Source organism: Peromyscus californicus, unplaced genomic scaffold, assembly GCF_007827085.1.
Source record: "Peromyscus californicus insignis strain IS unplaced genomic scaffold, ASM782708v3 Scaffold_7__1_contigs__length_154581171, whole genome shotgun sequence".
In the NCBI taxonomy this organism is placed as follows: domain Eukaryota; kingdom Metazoa; phylum Chordata; class Mammalia; order Rodentia; family Cricetidae; genus Peromyscus; species Peromyscus californicus.
In genome coordinates this window covers 153,123,732-153,141,887 of record NW_026294595.1, presented here as the reverse complement: position 1 = coordinate 153,141,887, position 18,156 = coordinate 153,123,732, and the positions used below count along the sequence as shown (strand labels likewise).

General features: G+C 52.3%; 2 protein-coding genes across 5 annotated transcripts; both read right to left on the bottom strand.

Moving 5' to 3' along the window:
* Positions 1 to 2,764: 2,764 nt before the first annotated feature.
* Positions 2,765 to 10,042, bottom strand: Ogfr (opioid growth factor receptor). 3 transcript variants are annotated; one of them, XM_052722660.1, is made up of 8 exons: positions 8,749 to 10,042; positions 7,360 to 7,428; positions 6,742 to 6,820; positions 5,896 to 5,974; positions 5,126 to 5,192; positions 4,508 to 4,656; positions 3,385 to 4,078; positions 2,765 to 3,309 (listed from the first exon to the last, which is right to left on the bottom strand). In XM_052722660.1, exons 1-8 carry the CDS (start codon positions 8,887 to 8,889, stop codon positions 3,079 to 3,081), a joined length of 1,509 nt encoding a protein of 502 aa, XP_052578620.1. In that variant the 5' UTR covers positions 8,890 to 10,042; the 3' UTR covers positions 2,765 to 3,078. The 3 variants fall into 3 exon arrangements, with proteins under 3 accessions (XP_052578620.1, XP_052578619.1, XP_052578621.1); XM_052722661.1 differs by having other exon boundaries at positions 3,078 to 3,281; XM_052722659.1 differs by having other exon boundaries at positions 2,765 to 4,078; positions 8,749 to 10,037.
* Positions 10,043 to 13,448: 3,406 nt separating this feature from the next.
* Positions 13,449 to 16,972, bottom strand: Mrgbp (MRG domain binding protein). Of its 2 annotated transcripts, XM_052723142.1 has the most exons (5): positions 16,740 to 16,971; positions 16,190 to 16,311; positions 15,200 to 15,281; positions 14,816 to 14,890; positions 13,449 to 14,447 (listed from the first exon to the last, which is right to left on the bottom strand). In XM_052723142.1, the coding sequence occupies exons 1-5, from the start codon at positions 16,885 to 16,887 to the stop codon at positions 14,260 to 14,262; spliced, it is 615 nt and encodes a 204-aa protein (XP_052579102.1). In that variant the 5' UTR covers positions 16,888 to 16,971; the 3' UTR covers positions 13,449 to 14,259. The 2 variants fall into 2 exon arrangements, 1 of the variants encoding a protein (XP_052579102.1); XR_008214885.1 differs by having other exon boundaries at positions 14,399 to 14,447; positions 14,816 to 15,281; positions 16,740 to 16,972.
* Between the last annotated feature and the right edge of the window lie 1,184 nt (positions 16,973 to 18,156).

The following is an 18,156-nucleotide window of genomic DNA, read 5'->3' as shown; positions in this document are numbered from 1 at the left end:
GCAAGGCCGGGTGCCCCGCCCTGCCCCGCCCCGCCCGCGCACAAGCCCCCCATTCAGACGGGCCCACCTGGGCCGGCAGGGCGCCGCGTGGGCTGGAAAGAAAAACCCAGCAGCATTTTCCGGCCCTACTCCGAGTTAAAATTATCCCAGGGAGAGCGCGTTACACACACGCACCTTTCAGCGCACAAGAAAGACTCTTTTCTCTCCCACTCCTCTGCCAGATCGTGGTCAGGAAGAACCCCTGCAGTAAAGGGCATCTTTTAAAAGCTGCGAAGGACACACCCAAGATGCCCAAATACCGAGAGGATCACGGTAAATCTCCCTCTAGCATACCTACCATGGCAAGGATCCTGTATAGTGACAGCCCAGCATTTCTGGCTAGCCATCCCAGCCCTCTTTTAAGCTTGGAGCCAGGCTCTAGTGGGGGTAGGGGTGGACAGGGTCATTTCAGTCACCACTGGAAAGCCTCGTTATTATACTGCACCCTGTTCCCCAGGAGGGAGCAAGATGGTAAATTGGGAGAGAAAAGCAGCAGCCTGAAGGTCAAGGCTGCTGGAGAGAAGGACCCAGTGTTAGGACATACCTGGAAGCAGGTCTCCACAGTAGTAGTTTCTCCTTTAACCCTCTTTCTTCAGATTATTTTTTACTAAATTATGTATGTGAGTGTTTTGCCTGAATGTATGTGCATGCCTGATGTCAAGATGGTTGTTAAGCCTCCATGTGGATGCTGGGAATGAAACCTGGGTCCTCTACAAAAGCAACAAGTGCTCTTAACTGCTGAGCTAACTCTCCAACCCCTCCCCTTAATCTTACAGACATCTAAATCGCCTATGGGGCTTGCCAAAACTGCAGAATCCCAGTCTACCTGTCCTTTCTGGGAATCTGAATTTCCCGAGTAACACTGTCCTGGTTTACAGGACATGGCAGCAGCTCCATCTGCAGGCAGGGATCATGTGACAGCAATTAGCAAGAATAGAGTAAGGGGGTGTGTGTGTGTGTGTGTGTGTGTGTGTGTGTGTGTGTGTGAGAGAGAGAGAGAGAGAGAGAGAGAGAGAGAGAGAGAGAGAGAGAGAGAGAGAGAGAACAAGCACACAAAATGGCCCCAATGTGAAGCTGTGGCTTTTACCTGCCAAGTGAGGTAACAGGAGATTCCCGTTCCACTACCAAGCACCCCACTGCCTGCTCAGCTCTGCAGCAGGTGCTTGTGAATGTCCATGGGAGTGAAGCAAGGGGGAGCTCAGGAAGCCTTGCCCTCAAGCAGCCTGAGACGTACCAAAGCACCTCTTCAGGAAAAGGTATTGTGGCAGCAGTAGCTGCAGTTGGGGGGCTCTGAACAGTCCATACCACACGGAACTGTGAAGTGCCTCCCACCTGACCAGGTTCCAGCCCTTTCTGCCACCTCAGCACCTAACATGCGGCATATAAAGCAGCGACTGGATGCCACTCAGAGGAGGCACAGCTGGCCTTTAGCTTGGGTCTGGGGAACATTTTTGGCACCTGAAGCAGACTTTGTCTTCAACTCCCTCACATCCCCAGTATCTGTAGACCTCTGAGGTGAGGCCAGCCTCACATCCTAGGCCTGTTAGGTCCAGGCCTCCCAGAACTCGCCTTTGAGCTGTGCAGAACTGTTTTGGTACGCCATTCTTGAAAGTCTGGCAGGGGTCAAGTGAGTCCGAGTGGCCAGCCGTCCCTACAGCCCCGCCTCACTTTCTTTTTTTTTTAAAGCAATTTTTTTTTAATGTGCATTGGTGTTTTGCCTTCATGTACGTTTGTGTGAGGGTATTGGATCCTCTGGAACTGTAGTTACAGACAGCTGCCATGTGGTTGCTGGGAATTGAACTCAGGACCTCTGGAAGAGCAGCCATGCTCTTAACCACTGAGCCACCTCTCCAGCCCGCCCTCCTCACTTTCAAGAGTCAATCTTCCCCATCCAACCTGAGTCCCAGCCATCTAGTTGAAGATGCCTGCACACTCCAAGAGGACCCCAACTGAAGTAACTACTAGATGCCTTCTATCCACCTCCGAGCATCCATGTTCATTTCAAAGCCTTACCAATAAGCCAAACCACAGCTAAGGTTCCCAGGGTCCACAGCCTCAAGATAAACCTTGGGAGGGCGCTGTCCACAGCATAGTACTATGACCTTGTCAAGAGATGGCACTGACCCCTAGGTTCAACTCAGGGAGAACTGTGATTCTCTCCCTCATAACACCCAGGACGGTGCTTAATTGCCACCTCGTCTGCACCAAGATGTGTGTGGCTCCCTCCTCTCCACGGTCCATAAAACTCCTTACCTGACAGATAGGCACTGGGGAATTAGAAGAGGGAAAAGTCTCGGCAGAGGGAAGCTACAGTGAGATGCCAGTCTGACAGGCCACATAGGGCATTGGAAGATAGCACCTGGGGGGGCCTATCAGTAGAGAGGGGCAAGACAGGATTGGTCTAGACACGTAAATCCAGAACTGTCCCCAGCCCATCCAAAGGGCCCGTGAACCAGTTTCTAAGTTCTTAAACAGGTGACAGGTAGCAGCTAAGGAGGTGATGATCCTTGTATTCAGGAAGGCGTATATATTACAATAGGTCTGCATAGGGTGCCAGTGCCCAGAAAGAGCTGTGCAACCAGTGTCTGCCAGGCTCTGTATGGGCAAAGCACCATGGTGTGGCCCAGGCCAGGCTATTCTCAACTGGGGGCAAGAGGGAAGTCTATAGGAACCAACCCACAGAATCCACAGGCAACCAAACAGGACCTTGGTCCACACCAAAAAACAAAGTCTGAAGAGTTTATTCAGAAAAGGCCTCACTTGGCACCAGACTAAGAAAAGAGGCCCCTCCCCCCTCCCCGACCCGTGGGGTCTGTTCACAAACATGGGGCTCAGAGGGCAGTGGGGGAGGACACAGTGAGGTAAGGAGGGTTCTGAAGGCAGTGGCCTTCCCTGAGGGCAGGGCCTCAGTCCCTCTGGTGGACGTTTCAGTGACCACCAGGGAGAGGCCAGCACTGTGGGGCACTGAGAAGAGCCAAGAGCAGGGCTCTGGGACTCACGAGAACCCCTGCAGTGGGCTAGTGGGACTGAGATGCACCTCTAAGGCTTCAGGGGTTCAGCAGAGGCCCCTACCCTTGCCAACTCCTCTGACTCATCCACTGAGATTCCTGTGGTGTCAGGGCCAGGGTCCTCCACCAGGCTCCCAGGATCCTCCACCAAATTCACAGAGGCACCTTGCTCTGGCCCCACCTGGCTTTCTGGGTCCTCTGGCCTGTTCCCATCCTTTTGGGCCTCAGGACACTCTGAAGGTGTAGGAGGCGGGGCATGGGCCTGCATTTCAGTGTTATGGTTACTGGCAGGTCCATCACCCTCAGCCCCCTCCTCCACCTTCCTCCGTTTTCTTACCTCATCAGCCATCCTGGCCTCATGGGTAACAGGACAGGGCTGTTCAGCCTCCCTGGGTTCCTGGCTGACAGGGCTGAGGGCACACCCCTCAAGGTTGAGGGCAATTTTCTCTACCTCAGAGACACCCTGGGGATCTGACTCCCCTGGGGTCTGCTCCTGCCTGTTCCCCTCCAACTTCCTCTTCTTGCTCTCTTTGGGGCTCAGTGACTCAGCCTCATCCCTCTTGTCCCCATCCAAGGTTCCCACATCCTGGGGCTGTGTGCTCAGCAGTGAGGGATCCTCAGTTCCAGTGTCCCCACTCAGGTCCCTTCCAGATCCATAGGTCCGACCCTGGGTGCCAGCCTCTTGGAAGGGGTTCCTGGAGCCCTCGTCCTTATCTGCCTGCTCTAGTACCATCAGGGGCTGGGGTGTAGCCTGGGGCCTGAATTTCCGAAGCTTGTCACGGGGCCCCCAGACAAACTGGCAGCGAGGCTTGAAGTGCTCCCATGCAAAGTGCACGAGCTGCCGGCGCTGGTGCCGGCAGCGCACAGCAAAGAGGAAGTAGTCCAGGGCACTCTGGCGCACGCTGGGCAATGTGTGCTGCACTAGTGTCTCCTCCAGGAAGAAGCGGACCAGCGGCGCCTGGTAGTGCTCTAAGCCCAGCTCGCCCAGCGACTTGAGGATACGTGTGATGCGCAGGTTGTTGTGGCTGTGACTGTGAAGGTAGGTGACAGGAGGTTGGATGGACCTGGCCCTGGGGATGCGCATCTGGCCAAAGCAGCCCCAGCTGGCTCCACCTCAAATTCCCAAGGTCTTCTCAGGTTCCCTCCTGGGAAATGGCCTGTGTACCCTGGACCTGTGGACAGGATCTGCAAGTCCCAGTCCACGGACTCCTGTCTGGGAACACTGAGATCCAGAGTGACTGAGATGTCTGTGGTCCTCCCTTGCCTCTGCTTCCTGGGTGGGTGGAGGGGATGGAAATTCTCCAGCCAAGGGACTGCCTCCTTTATAACCTCACAACCCCTGCCACATGGCAGCACCTACACCCTGTGGCCTGTATTAGACTTCTCTGCTGGAAACCCAGCTCCAGATCCTAAAGGGGAGCATCAGAGATGGGAGGATGCCAGCAGGGCCCTGTCCTCACCTGTTCAGGTTGTGGAAGCGCAGCTGGTAGTTCTGTGCACGGCAGACAGCACCTGTATCCCGGTCTTCAAGTTGGATTCCATAAAAGCCCAGCATGAGCTCATAGGCCCGGATAAGACGCTCTCTGACCTCCTTGGAGCTTTTAAATGCCTAGAAAACAATTCCCTGGGGGCTCAGGTGGCCCTCACTGATCACTGCTCCCAAGGAACATTGGGTGGGGCCACTGGATACCAGGTAGGCCAATGCCTTCCCTTAGACCCTGACTCAGCCTCTGAGGATGAGATGACATCAACACATCTCCAGCTTTCTTCTCTGTGAGGCCTAGGAAAGCTGTTACCTCTATTAATCTGAATCCACTGCCACAAGGCATTCCTTGCTGTCCTTGTCCAGGGCCCTCTTATCCCTTATCTCTACTACTCAGTCTCTAAGGGCTGGACCCCTTTCTCTGATGTCCCCAACAGGTGGCATTATTCCCATCAGGCAGACTTCTAGAAGCCACAGTGGCACCATGGGACTCTTTTGGCCCCTGAGGCAGCACAGGCATTGTGTCAGAGTGACCTCTCTGCAGACAGGGGTAGCTCTCCTAACTTCCCCAGTCTGGCCCAGGAAGGCAGCTTACCTCGACCTCTTTGAGTGTGAGGGGCTTGGCATGCCAGTTGACTCCTGGTTCCCTCAGAGGAAACAGCCTGCAAAGACGGTGAGGTATAGGCACTTTAGCATCGGGCAGCAACTCACGCATCTTTAATTCACTGCCTCCCTCTCATCCCAGAGGGACTGGCTGGCCTCTCTCTTACCCAAGGACCTAGGTAAGGATGGCAGTCAGCTGAGAGCAGGTAAGATGGCTGCTTGGAGCCCCAGCCTATGTGCTCAGTGGGCTGTGTGGTGTAACGTCAAAATGGGCAAGACCAGCATGTCTGTCACCTTTGGGAGGCAGAGTTTTCTTTCCTATGCTTTCATATTTTGTTCTTTCTTGTCATCAATCCTGCAGAATTACAGCCACAATGTACGCCATGCCAAGAGGACACTGGGAGCAGCCCAGAGGGCTGTCCTCAAGCAAGGGATGCTGTACTTGCCAGGAAATGGCATAGCTTCTGAGGCTGCTGTGTGACACCTCACTCAAGCCCTGCTAAAACCAAGTCAGAGGTAGTCCAGCTCCAGCCGCCCCTCTAGACAGATAGGCCTGTCCATGGACCTGTATACAACACCCCCACAGAGCCCAACAACGGGGACACTAACTAGAGATATGCAGCCAATACCTGTCATGTACATATAGGCTTATGGAAAGAAAGGAGTGCTTCAAAGACCTAAACATAGACATAGCATGACAGCACCCACCTAGATGACCAGGCCCTCCCTTTACCTAAGACCTGCCTATTCAGTTCCACTCACCACTGGATGTAGGAGTGATTCTCTTCAAGGAGGTCATAGTTGTCTTTCCAATTCTGAAGAATGTCCTCAATGAGAAAACCTGGAAATTCCATGGGGAAAAGTCAGTTACAGGAGGCTTCCTTGACATAGCTCAGGGTACAGAGCTTTGCCAGAATCACTGCTTAGCCTCAATTTCTTTAGGGTTCTCAGGACTCAGAAGAGTTATCCATAGCTCATCAAATATAAAATGTATTAGTTTTAGGTAACTAGGCCTACTTCTCTATGTGAGGGGTACACTACTTCCTCTCTGGGTCATATATATATATATATATATATATATATATATATATATATATATATATATACCTTGTCAGCCAGGAAGCTCTGTACCCAAAAGAAATCCCTATAGAAACCAAGCCTGGAACATGGTCCAGGGAAGGCGCCTTTGAAGGGCCAAACAGCAAATACCTTAGCTGTGTAGCTGCACAGCCTTTCCCATGCGACAGCAGCAAAGTAACTGCATAAATAGATGGTTGTAAGCAGGCACCAACCAAACTTTATACTGTTTAGTTTCAAATAATGTTTACGTCACAGAACGGATATGGTGCCTCAGGCCTATAATTTCAGCACTTGGGAGGCTTACGGGAAGAGCTTGAGTTTGAGGCCAGTCTGGAATACAGAGAAAGACCATTTTAAAACCCCAAAAGCTTCTCTCTGGCCCTTCAACCTAAGCTCCAATCCCCTTGGCAGCCTCAAGGGGGTAGTGCAGGGTCATCTGAAAGCCATAACTGGACTAAGGACAACAGGCAGCCTAACAGAATGGACAACCAGCCAAGGGCAGAAGTACTGGGGCTGAGTGGGCGGTACCGTTTGGCTGGAAGCAGATCTCATTTTTGTAGAAACTCAGGTTGGACATGTCGCCATTGCAGTCTTGATCTGCCAAATCCTGAAGAGCCAGAGAAAGGACAGCTGAGGACTCATGAGAAACAAGCTATCTTTGAGGGCCCTTCAGACTCACGCAGTCAGGGGTAGGGACAGCTGTTCAAGACCCCAAAAGTCAGTTTGGAATCCTCTCTGTGAACAAGGGTAGGTCTGGAGGGCAGTACCACCCCCATCTCCCTACCAACAGGGGCCATCGATGGTTACTCCCCTCTGTACCTCAAAAGTACTACAGAGGTTGCCAGTAACTCACGGGTACAGAGGAGAGAGACTGAAGGCGATCCCATGTACCATCCAGGGAGCCAGCCCTGTGTGAAGTCCTGAGTCACATGTTCTACCAGAAAGCTGGCCCCTCATTTTAAAGCTATGCTCTGAGGTTCAGGTAGGACAACATGTTCTATCACCCCATGACTAGGGGAAGGTCATGGATCTGAACCGACAATGAAGAACACACCCCAGAACCCAAAACTGGATTTTCAGGCAGGCCAGGGGATACGTTATTTGGGAAGAGGACTGTGTCTCAAGGTAGGGGCCATGTGTACCTACCGGGTAGTGGTGTCGGTACCTTCGCATGTCCTGCATAGCTCGCCAGTTTCGGTACCCTGTCATCCTAGACTGGAGAGAGAATAAAGGGAATAAGGTACCTGGAAAGTGTGCAGACCAAAGGCAGTATGGCTTGGCCAGCCACCTTTGAGCTCTATGCAAGAGGAATGGGTATTTCTGTTTCTTCTGGTCTCCACACATCTTGTGTCAGGGGTTCTGAAAAGGCCGTTCTAGACACCAGAGAAACACATCTCCATGTGAACACAGACAGAGGGACTGGAGTGGCCTCAGCTACCAGTCCTGCCTCTCTTAGTACTCCCTTTTTCTTTTTAGGGTACCTTGGCCCAGCCTAGCCTGCATACTACCAAGGTGTGTATGGCTGGTGCTCTTCTGTACCCAAGCCCCAGCTTCATCTCCGCTCTGGTCTGCTGATCAACCTCATTTTGGTCCAAGCCCTTTATGTGTCCCCCCTTCCCTGAGTACTATAGTATTTCCCCCCACATTATGCTCTGAATGGTCACTAGGCTGTATCCCCAAGGGCAGATACTTTGCCAGCCGCTGTCTCAAGAGAAAACCTAAATGTCTCTGGATGGGTCTGATGCATGGGATGAATGAGGCTCCTTCTCTGCAAACCCCTGCTCCTCCCTGGCCTAACGTGATGGAAGTCACTGTGCCTCCAGGTCTGGGGCTGGCTTTTACGGGGCTACTACTTCAGGCATGATCCAAAAGCTCTTCTGGGGAAACAATTCTCATCAGAGCTTTTGGACTCTACCCAGCCTCAGCTTCGTTCCAATGTGGTCAGGCATAGGTCGGCACTGGCCTGCCTGGAAGGCCAGCCTGAGAGCCTCTCCAGATTCTGAGCCACTTTCCCAAAAATAGCAGACAAGCAGAGACCGTATGGAGAGAATGGGAAGAATGGTCGTAGTCATCACTCTCATTTCCAGGCTTTCCATCAAGCCTGAAACTACAGCTATAACCAGGACAGTGAGTCTTACAGAATGGCACTGCGACTTATATGCTGCTTGCTACAAAAGTATACCCGGAGACAGGCTCTTGATGGCAACAAAAGTTACCAGAGCTAGTGGCAGCCAGCCAGCCCCCTGCCCCAGGTCTCCTAGGCTGGGGTCGCTTCCGAGCCGGTGGAGGCCGTCTGCAGTTGGGGGCCGAATGTGGGACGGAGGAAGGGCAACCCGAGGGAAGGCCACCCACGCAGGACGAGGATCTGGGGCGCGCTCTGACGTCACCCACGCACGAACCCCCCCATCAGTCGCTGCCCTGACGTCACCGGCGCTCGGTCCGACACGGCCTGGGCCCGGCGCCCCCACGGGACAGCGGCCTGGGCCAGGCGCTCACGGCCTGGTGTCGCTCTGTCGCCCTCCCGCCGTCTTGCACCTGGAACACGCCTGGCCGTGCCTCCTCCGCGTCGCCGTCCTCGTCGCCCGTGTCCTCATCGCCCGTATCATCCGCCTGGCCGTCCTCGCCGTCCTCCTCGCTCTCGTCCTCCCAGGTGGAATCGCAGTCCAGGTCGTCCATACTCGAGAGGCAGGACCCGACCCGCTTTCCGCGGAAAGGAAAGTGAAAGAGGAGGAAGCGCGGGGGCGGGGCGGCGCCAGGTCCCGCCCACCGCTCAGTTTCCGCCGTTACGCGGGGTACCCCGCAGAGCAGCTCTCCTTGGAGCCAGGCGCGAAGCGGTGCCCAGGAGAAGGCGATCCCGGTGAAGGACAGCCCCTGGAGGCTGTGCACCAGGGATTCCTGCCCCCCATCCTCTCCCGGAAGACGCACCTCCACAGACTCAGGGCCTCCTCCTAGAGATTTCACTTCCTTGGAGACTCCCTTCCCTCCAGGGAGGGTAGGGAGGCTTCTCCCCAGCCCTACGGGAAGTGCCTCTTCCTGCCAGCTCTGAGGGCTGCTGGGTGCTGGTCTCTAATCTTGGTTGACCTGTCTAACTCTCCTGCCTGACTTCTGTGACCATACTAGCTCACTTTGTACGTACCTGTGTGTAGGTGTTTGGATGCCCATGGACACCAGAGGTCGATGTTGAGTGTAGTTCCTCAGTAGCGTTGTCCACCCTATTATTTTGAGACAGGGGCTCTTTTTCACCTGGAGGTCACAGATTCCGTGAGGCTGACTATCCAGCAAATCCCAGGGACCCTACTGTCTGCCTCTCAGCACTGGAAATACAGGTACACACACCAACCTCAACTTCTAGGTTGTGATCAAACTCAGGTTTTTGTTGTTGTTGTTTTGTTTCTCGAGACAGGGTTTAGCTTTGGAGCCTGTCCTGGAACTCAGAGATCTGCCTGCCTCTGCCTCCCGAGTGCTGGGATTAAAGGCGTGCACCACCACCACTGCCTGTCTCAAACTCAGGTTCTTAGGTTTGTAAGACAAGGCAGTTTTTTTTTTTTTCTAACAGTTAAGCCATCTCTGTACTCCCCCCTGCTTTCTGAAAGAACAATAGTGAATTCCTGAAGCCATGGGAGTTCTGGACATCCACTTCTATCCACTGACAATTTCCTGGGATCATATGGATAGGTAACCCTTAGGTGTTAGCTGGAATATTCCACTGCGGACTGTGGCCACGAGCCTTTCCTTGTTATGTGACACACAGTTTGAGGCAAGATAGGAAGGGAAAGTTAAGGGGACATGGGTGGGTAGTAGGGGAAAGGACCCTTGTTCCAGTATGGGTTGAAGCTTCTCACGAGTTGAGAGTTATGGATTCTAGGACAGTTGACAAAATTTGCTTGAAGACTGCCTATATAAAGAAAATATTTCTTTTATATAACCATGTCCCAAATAATATTAAAATAGTAATGATTGTACTTCAGGCTTATGTGTATATGACCTTTGAGTGTGGCCTTACTCCTTGACCAGATGTGAACCTGTAATTATCTGGGAATCTCACAGTAAAAATACATTGTCTCTAGCAACTGTCCAGCACACAACAGAGACTGTGGTATGACCTGTTGAAGTTCCCTAGCAGCTCCTTGAGTTGAAACTTTAGAAACCACCCAAGTCAGACTGATGGGCTTCTGTAGAGACTCATATGCCATTTTCCCTTGAGAAGCAGCAGTCACACTTGGGTGTGCTCTGCTTTCCCCAAACACCTCTATCAACACACGTGTTTAAATCCATGCCTAGAATATCTTTCCAAACTCCATCTGTGCCTCACACTGACCCACCCCGTGAAGTCAAGAATCCTGGTTTTCCCTGAGCGATCTCTGAAAGAACTCGGGCAGCAGAACGGCTCAGTGGGTAAAGGCACTTGCCATCAGACCTGGCAACTGGAACTCAGTCCCAGGGACCCACATGGTAGAAGACAAGAACTGACTTCTGAAAGTTGTCTCTGATCTCCACATGTGTATCCACACTGATACATATGCACATTAAATAAACAAAAATGTCATAAAACAAAAACCACAGCTCAGGTGCCGTAGGTGTGGAGCTCTGTTTCTGATCTCTGCTCCACTGCTTCTGACACCAACCATGCTCAGGCTGGGACCTGGCTAAACGTGCCATTAGATAGGGAAGCCATAGGTGGGGTGTTAGTGGGTGCTGGGGATATCTCAAGGTTTGGCCATCCCTTGGATGGACAACCATCACCCCTAACTACCCCAAAAAGTTGAAAAGATGGACATGCCATGGGCTGATAATATCTGCAAGAGGCGAGGTAGTGTGCCATGTGCCGGGTGCTAGTGCAGCAGCTACAGACCCATGCCGTCAGTGTTAAAGATACTGACACTTGTGTTTCAGTTACAGCCACATTGAGTTGCCTGTTAGCTGCTTTCAAGAGTTTGCCACATGCTGCTCCTTCCTTGAGTGTCTTTGGTCTGATGATGCCCAGTATGGCTCAGTGCTGCCTCCTCTAGAAGGAAGGTCAAAATATTTCCAAGTCATGCAGAAAAGGAGTCTTCTGTCCGCATAGGAGGTAGTACTGCTTATGGTTGAGCTTTGCAGGTGTCTGGCTGGGGCCAGCTCAGGTTACAAGTGTTAACACTTCCTTCAGGGATAATAAGTTACAGCCCTGTTGTCTGGCCCAAGTTTGCCCTGTCTGATTCCCCACCCCCACCACAAATATACTTTGTAGCTTGCTGCTGCTACTCAGTATTCTCTATTGTTTTCTGGGCAGAATCCACTCCCAGTTCCCTTGAAACAGATTGGAAGACCACACCTACTGAACGATCCAGAGCCTACAAGAAAGAAATGCCTATGCTTTACAGAATAGATGTCCTTGTGGTCCGTGGTGCACAGATCTCACCCTAGGCTGGGAGAGGGTAAGCATGTGTCCTAGCAGAACTCGAGGTCATACTGCCAGGCTGTGACATACTTTCATGCCAGCAGCATGGCCTAGACACCCCGCCCCCCTCTGGTTTTTTGAGACAAGTTTTCTCTGTGTAACAGCTTTAGCTATCCTGGAACTCACTTTGTAGACCAGGCTGGCCTTGAACTCAGAGATCTGCCTGCCTCTGCCTCCTGAGTGCTGGGATTAAAGACATGCACTGCCACCACCCAGCTACCTAAATATCTAAGGGACATAGGGACAGTCCTGTGAGTCATAAGGTCTGAAGAACTCAGGAGAACAGCAGGTTTGAGTTCATCCACATGAGACTCATGAAGCAATGTGGCCAGAATGGGACATTGGGCTATTGGGTGAAGCCTGCTTCTAGAACAAACTAACAATAATGGACTCAAGACAGATGTCTTGACCAGGCCCTCCTGCATGCTCTCATGCCCCTAGATTGTTCTTTCAGATGGGTTTAGAAGAGTGAACCTGGTTGGAGAGAGGACTGCCTTCTCAGGGGCACTGTCTACTCCCCAATTTCTACTGTTGGTGGTAGATTCAATAGCTAGCCTTCTCCCACCAAATAAGCCTCTACTAGTGACCCCAAGCCAGTTCCCAAAACATGCTGTAACACTGCTTTCCCTGGCTCTTACACTGGGACACATGGCATTACTCCAGGTCTGAGCACACAGTCTTCATCTCAGTCATTGTAGGCCTCTATCTTCCGCCCCATTCCAGGACCTTGTCAAGGCCCTACAGAAAGGGACCCAGAGACTTCCCACAGCTGGTTTTTCCCAAGAGAGGACAGGCCAGGAGACTAGATGAGCTCATCTGTGTCTACTTAAGATGCTTTCTGTGGCAGGGAGGGTCTAGTGGTATGTTCATGGTGACTAAACTGTCCTGACTAGAAATGGCAGTGGGCTAGTACAGGCCAGCTCTGTAGCACAAATCTTAAGATGGTCTTATTAATAAAAACAAACCTGGAGCCAGGTATTGGGGTGCATGCTGAATGACCAGAGAAATAGAACAAGCCACAGCCACCTCCCCTCGCCAGTTCTTCAGCTGATCCTGTTTCCTCAGACTGGAAGCCTCTGTGCCCTCATCCGAATGGATCTCAGCTGAACTGCTGCTAAAAGCCTAAAAGCTTAACCAGACCAAAAGCTTCTAGTTTCTGGTCTTCACGCCTTATATACCTTTCTGCTTTCTGCCATCACTTCCTGGGATTAAAGGCTCATGTAGCCATGCCTGACTGTTTCCAGTGTGGCTTTGAACTCACAGAGATCCAGACGGATCTCTGCCTCTGGAATGCTAGGATTAAAGGCATGTGTGCCACCATTTTCCAGCCTCTATATCTAGTGGCTGTCTGTTCTCTGACCCCAGATAAGTTTATTAAGGTGCACAATATTTTAGGGAACACAATATCACCGCACAGCTCTGAGCCCAACACTGGGCCAGTTCTCATTGCCTGGGACCCTGCAGAAGGCAGGGGCGGTTTCAGTCACAGGCAACAATCTTGTCAGTATAATGTGCTCATCCCATCCAACAGCTGGACTTGTATGGAAAGACAATAGGCAGCAGCCTCAGTCTAATGCCAGACAGCAGCTGGGCAGGCAGTGGTAGGGGCTGGGGGATAGGGTTGGGTGTCCTGCTAGTCTGTGATGAAGGCTCAACACCTTACTGTGTCCAGTGATGCCAGGAAGTTGTCTAAATGCACTTTACAGTTATGAATCCTGGGGTAGGGGATCCTTTCCTCTGTAGAAAAACAAGTTTTTAAAAACACCTATTTTAGTAGCAAATCACACAACTGCCAAGGTGATTTTTTAAATGCTTTAATGTTCTGCAAATGAAAGTGTACTTCAACCATCAGGCCAGTGGCTCTTCAGCCTGATAGCTCTGCCTTTATTCCACGTCCTTACTTGGTCTCTTCCAAGTTATTAAAATTACAAAAATAACCGCTAAAAATTCTCTGTATCTGGCATATAAAAACAAAGCCAGAGGTATCTCAGTAGTTACCTTAAAACAAAACATCTCAGAAAAAACACATCACAGGTTTAACTTCTGCAGTATTTTTCTTCATACAAAACACTAGTAAAATAGGCTTCTTAAAAATTAAATAGCGAAATACCAACCAAATTATATACATAGTTACAGTACAAGTGAATGAGGCAAAATATCCAGTTCCGTTTCCCAGATGGGGGAGGCCTTTTGTGCACAGTTTATGCTGTGTGAACTCCAAAGACACCTTTCCTGAGGCCAGTGCACACTGGAGCTTCACAGGACAAGCAGATGCAAAGAGTGGGCATCCAGGGGAGAGGACAGTGAGGGTGGCGTCTTATTGCTTGCTGACTCTCGGCCCTCTGGTCCCATGCACCTGCTCCTCTGCACACACTGTGGGCATAGAGGGAACCAACCAGGAGAAGCAGGAGGCTGGCTCAGAGGCTTCACCATCCAAGCAGAGTGGATGCTGCTCTATCTTCTAGACCAGTCAGGTGCTCTGACGGTCTGACGACACAGCAGAAGCCCCCACTACATCTCTGATGGGTGGTCACATTCACCCAGGGACCTGAGGACAGGCAGTGAGGCTTGCAGCACTGGAGCACCTGTGGCCACCTGGGCTGAGGTGTCTATGTCCGGCGCCTCTTGGCAGCGCTGGGGCTGGAGGGATTGCTGTTGGCAGTCAGGACCTTGTCAGTGGCCCGGCTGCGCTTCCTCTTGTCTGCCCCTTCTTTGCACCCCGAGTCTGAGGAGTTCTTCTCTTTGTCTTTGCTGGGTTTTTCTAATGCTTTCCCCAAGCTCCCTGAAGATGAAAAAACTGAGAAACAAAATCATTTGGCTGAAAACAGAGTATACAGAAACTCATTCCATTTCCTAATGTTCCCCTGAGTAGGGCTCCTGTACAGGTGGGCTAGAAGAGAAACCTACTCTCCCTAGGGGTCTTCTGTCTGAGCACACCTTGATGCTCCCAGGCTTGGCCTTGGTCTCAGGCAAAGACACAGCTGAATGTTGGCCCCTTGTGTGGGCCTTCAGGGGCCCTCCTGCCTAAGGTGATCTGCCCTGAGTTCATCTTTAAGTATATCCTCTATCCCTCTGACTCCATGGCTTCCTGATCTCACTGTGCCTGAGGATGGTTTCAGGAGTGAGGAGATAGGGGGCTATGCTCCAAGGGCATTCCTCACTTACCGTCATCAGCCCCATTGTGGGGGTCCACATCCTCCTTCATCTCCTCCTTCATTTCCTCTTCAATGACCACTTTTCCTGTGGAGGAGACAGCTGCCGTTCACTGGAAACCCACGGTGGTGGCCAGCGCTGGGCGACGGTCTGGCCATGACTGCTTCCGATTCTCGCTGCCCACACAGGCCTCGGCGTCCATCACGAGATGGCATCCATCAGGAGACTGCCTTTGAGCACCGCTCTCCCCAGCCCTTGGTTCCCAAAACCTCCCAGGTGCCACTGGAGGCGGGGTCTGAGCAGGATCCTTACACCTCCCTGGAGGCCCCAGACCTCCCCACCTTTGGCCTGGTCCGGCTTTTTTTATTCCCAGCCCTGATGGTGGCCGAGTCTCACCTTCTCGGACCTCCTGAATGATCTCATCTGGAAGGACAAAGTTCCTCTCTGGATTTGGGAATGGCAGAATCTCAGACTCGTGCTGCCGGCACAAAGCGTTTTGTATTTTCAAGAAACAGAAAACAGGATGTCAGCTCACCAAGATGTAGAGGAGGAGCAGGCTGGAGGCTGCCAGCTGGTGGGGCTCCTTCCTCTAGCTTGCAGAGTCTACCTTAGCTGGGCTTTTCAAATGATTACGGAGGGCTAGGCTAGCACCAGCCCAACAAAGCCAGAGAAAAGGACCAGGTTTGTGCCACCGAGAGGATCCTGAAGACATGGCAGCCCTGACGATATCCACACCAGGACCTGACCTGGCTCACCACTGTAGCATTCCCACCAGGACAATGTTCCTCATGCACACCATGACCACAGGCATCTACAGCTCCACCCATCCTGGTACCTAGTTACACTGCCTGTCAGGCACCACAGACAAATCTGACCAGCCTGGTTACTAAGTCACCCTGCACACCTGTCAGGCACTGCCAGCTCTCCAAAGTGGTTATCTATTACCCATCAGGCACAGCTGTCTCTAAGTTCCCACAGAGATGTTCAAATTCACCTCAATAAGGCCAGATATATATATACACCTCAATACCTCGGATAAGGTCAGCCTCCACCGAAAGCATCTGGACCTCTACTTTCCACTGTGGCTGACACTTCTCTCTGCATCTCAGCACCCAACTATTTCCCTGGAGACTTTTTGTGACCACCCAAAATCTAAAGTAGGTTCCCTGGAAAGTGTCAGAGACCATTACTAGTTTGTGCTTTTCATAGTGGGACTTGAGCTTTCCTGAGGAAGGGGCCTCATCTACTGAGATCACCTCTGCTCTGCATAGCAAACCCCAAGTGAGCAGTGGGCTCTGTCCTGTACTACAGCTGATCCTAGGAAGACAGGATGTGGGACTTGTCTCCACCTTCAGCCCAAGATGGGTGGGCCACGGTCCAACTCACCAGTGCCTGCATGTCATACATAGTGCTCAGATGGTCCCAGATGACCTTGGATGGGACCTGGCGCCCAATATTCTGGCTGAACTTGTCTCGAATGCAAATCATGTGGAAGTGTCGATTCACCCCTGAGAGGCAGGACAGTGGGTTAAGGGTTAGGGCACACCTCTGTGCAGACAGCATGGATGTTGCGGGGCAGGAGTATGAAATGGCAGGTGGGGGTGTTGCAGGAGTCAGGCGTCAAAGGGGATGGACGTGTCAAGGCAAGTGGGTGTTTGGGGGGCAAGGGTGTATAGTAGGCGGGTCCAGGGCAAGGGGGCTGCAGAGGCGGGGAGAGTGGAGGCGTTCCCTAGGGTAGGAGTGTCTCAAGGGCAGGAGAGCCAGGGGTATCCCCAAGGAGAGGGCTTCCCGGGCAGGAAAGTCATGGGGTCTTGGGCTAACAGGGTACTCCGAAGTGGGAGGTCCCGTCTCGGGAGAGGTAGCAGGCTCCGCCCGACCGCCCGCCCGACGGTTTAGCCCGCCCCACCCCCACGCGGGTGCGCGGTGCGGCGCTCACCGACAGGCTTGTGGCCCAGCATGGCGTGGAAGAGGCACACCTCCACCTCAGGGCTCCACACTACCGTTTCCTCAGCTGGGCTCGGGGCTGCCTCGCCTGGGCCCTTGTCGCCTGGGGCGCCCGTGCCGCCCACCTCGGCCTCCCCCATGGCCGCCGGCGAGCGACGAGCGCCCGGCAAGAGAAGGGTAGCTACAGGCTCTGCGCAGGCGCAATCGGCGTGGAGGGCGCGCACTCGCTGGGCTCGGGAACGCGGCTTACCCGCGTCCGCGCAGGCGCAACAGAGACTGGCTTCCGGTGCCGGCAGCGCCCCCTGGTGGTCAACCCTTTCCCTGCCTCCGGCTCTGTCCAGAGAGGAAGCAGGCACAAATCTTTAAAAGAACACCAGCTGGGCATGGTGGCACGCTCCTTTAATCTTAGCACTCTGGAGGCAGAGGCAAGAGGATCTCTGAGACTTCCAAGCCAGCCAAGGCTACGTAGTATGATACACACGCCCCAAAGTTAAATATGTTAAAAAGATCCCAGCTTCACCTGAGTTGATGGAAAAGAACTCATGATGCATAGCCAGAACTAACAAGTGCCAGAAGTGACAGGCTGTGTCTCCCCCTGCCAGTGATAAATTATACAGTATGTAAATTACATCTCAATAAAGCTGTTTTTAAAAAAAAAGCCAGGGGCTAGTGAGATGGCTCATCCATTAGAGATGCTTGTGCACAGGCCTGATAACTGGAGCTCCACTCCTGGGTCCTGGAGAGGGCAGGAGAGAACCAACTCTTGAGAGTTGTACTCTAACCTCTATATCCATACCATGATATGTGCACACTTGCACACACACACACACACACACACACACACACACACACACACACCATAAATAAATAAATAAAAATAAAAGCCTGGTTTTGTAGAAGCGAGGCTCTGCTTGTCTTTGAGTGGCCCTGGCCTGGGTGCTCATGACAGTCCCAGAGTCCAGGGCTTCCTTGGCATTGGAAGACAGAAATCTGGGTCCTTCCAGCCTTGGCATCTACTTCTACTTCCATCCTGTCCCCACAGTTGAGACCCTCCAGAAGTGGGTTGGTGATTAACACAAACTATCAGCCTTAAGCATGTGATCCCTCAGCTGGGTGGTGGTGGTGCACGCCTTTAATCCCACCCAGCACTCAGGAGGCAGAAGCAGGAGGATGTCTGTGAGTTCAAGGCCAGCCTGGACTAGTGAGTTCCAGGAAAGGCACGAAGCTACACAGAGAAACCCTGTCTTGAAAAACCAAAAAAAAAAAAAAAAAAAGTGATCCCTCTTTGAGGTCTGAGTCACCCCACTCAGCTGTGCATGAGCTCTGCTTGCCACTCAAAAAGGCTACTCTACTCACTCATCCCTCAGCTCCATGTCTAGGTTTCAGAATCCCTTTTCTGACTGCTGCCT

Coding starts and splice junctions, on each gene's coding strand:
- Ogfr (XM_052722659.1), bottom strand. CDS start 8,889: ATGGACGACCTGGACTGCGATTCCACCTGGGAGGACGAGAGCGAGGAG. Junction 7,429..8,748: donor CACGGCCAGGCGTGTTCCAG/GTGCAAGACGGC, acceptor TTCTCTCTCCAG/TCTAGGATGACAGGGTACCG. Junction 5,193..5,895: donor AATCACTCCTACATCCAGTG/GTGAGTGGAACT, acceptor CCGTCTTTGCAG/GCTGTTTCCTCTGAGGGAAC.
- Mrgbp (XM_052723142.1), bottom strand. CDS start 16,887: ATGGGGGAGGCCGAGGTGGGCGGCACGGGCGCCCCAGGCGACAAGGGC. Junction 16,312..16,739: donor GCTGGGCCACAAGCCTGTCG/GTGAGCGCCGCA, acceptor CCTGCCTCTCAG/GGGTGAATCGACACTTCCAC. Junction 14,448..14,815: donor CCACAATGGGGCTGATGACG/GTAAGTGAGGAA, acceptor TTTGTTTCTCAG/TTTTTTCATCTTCAGGGAGC.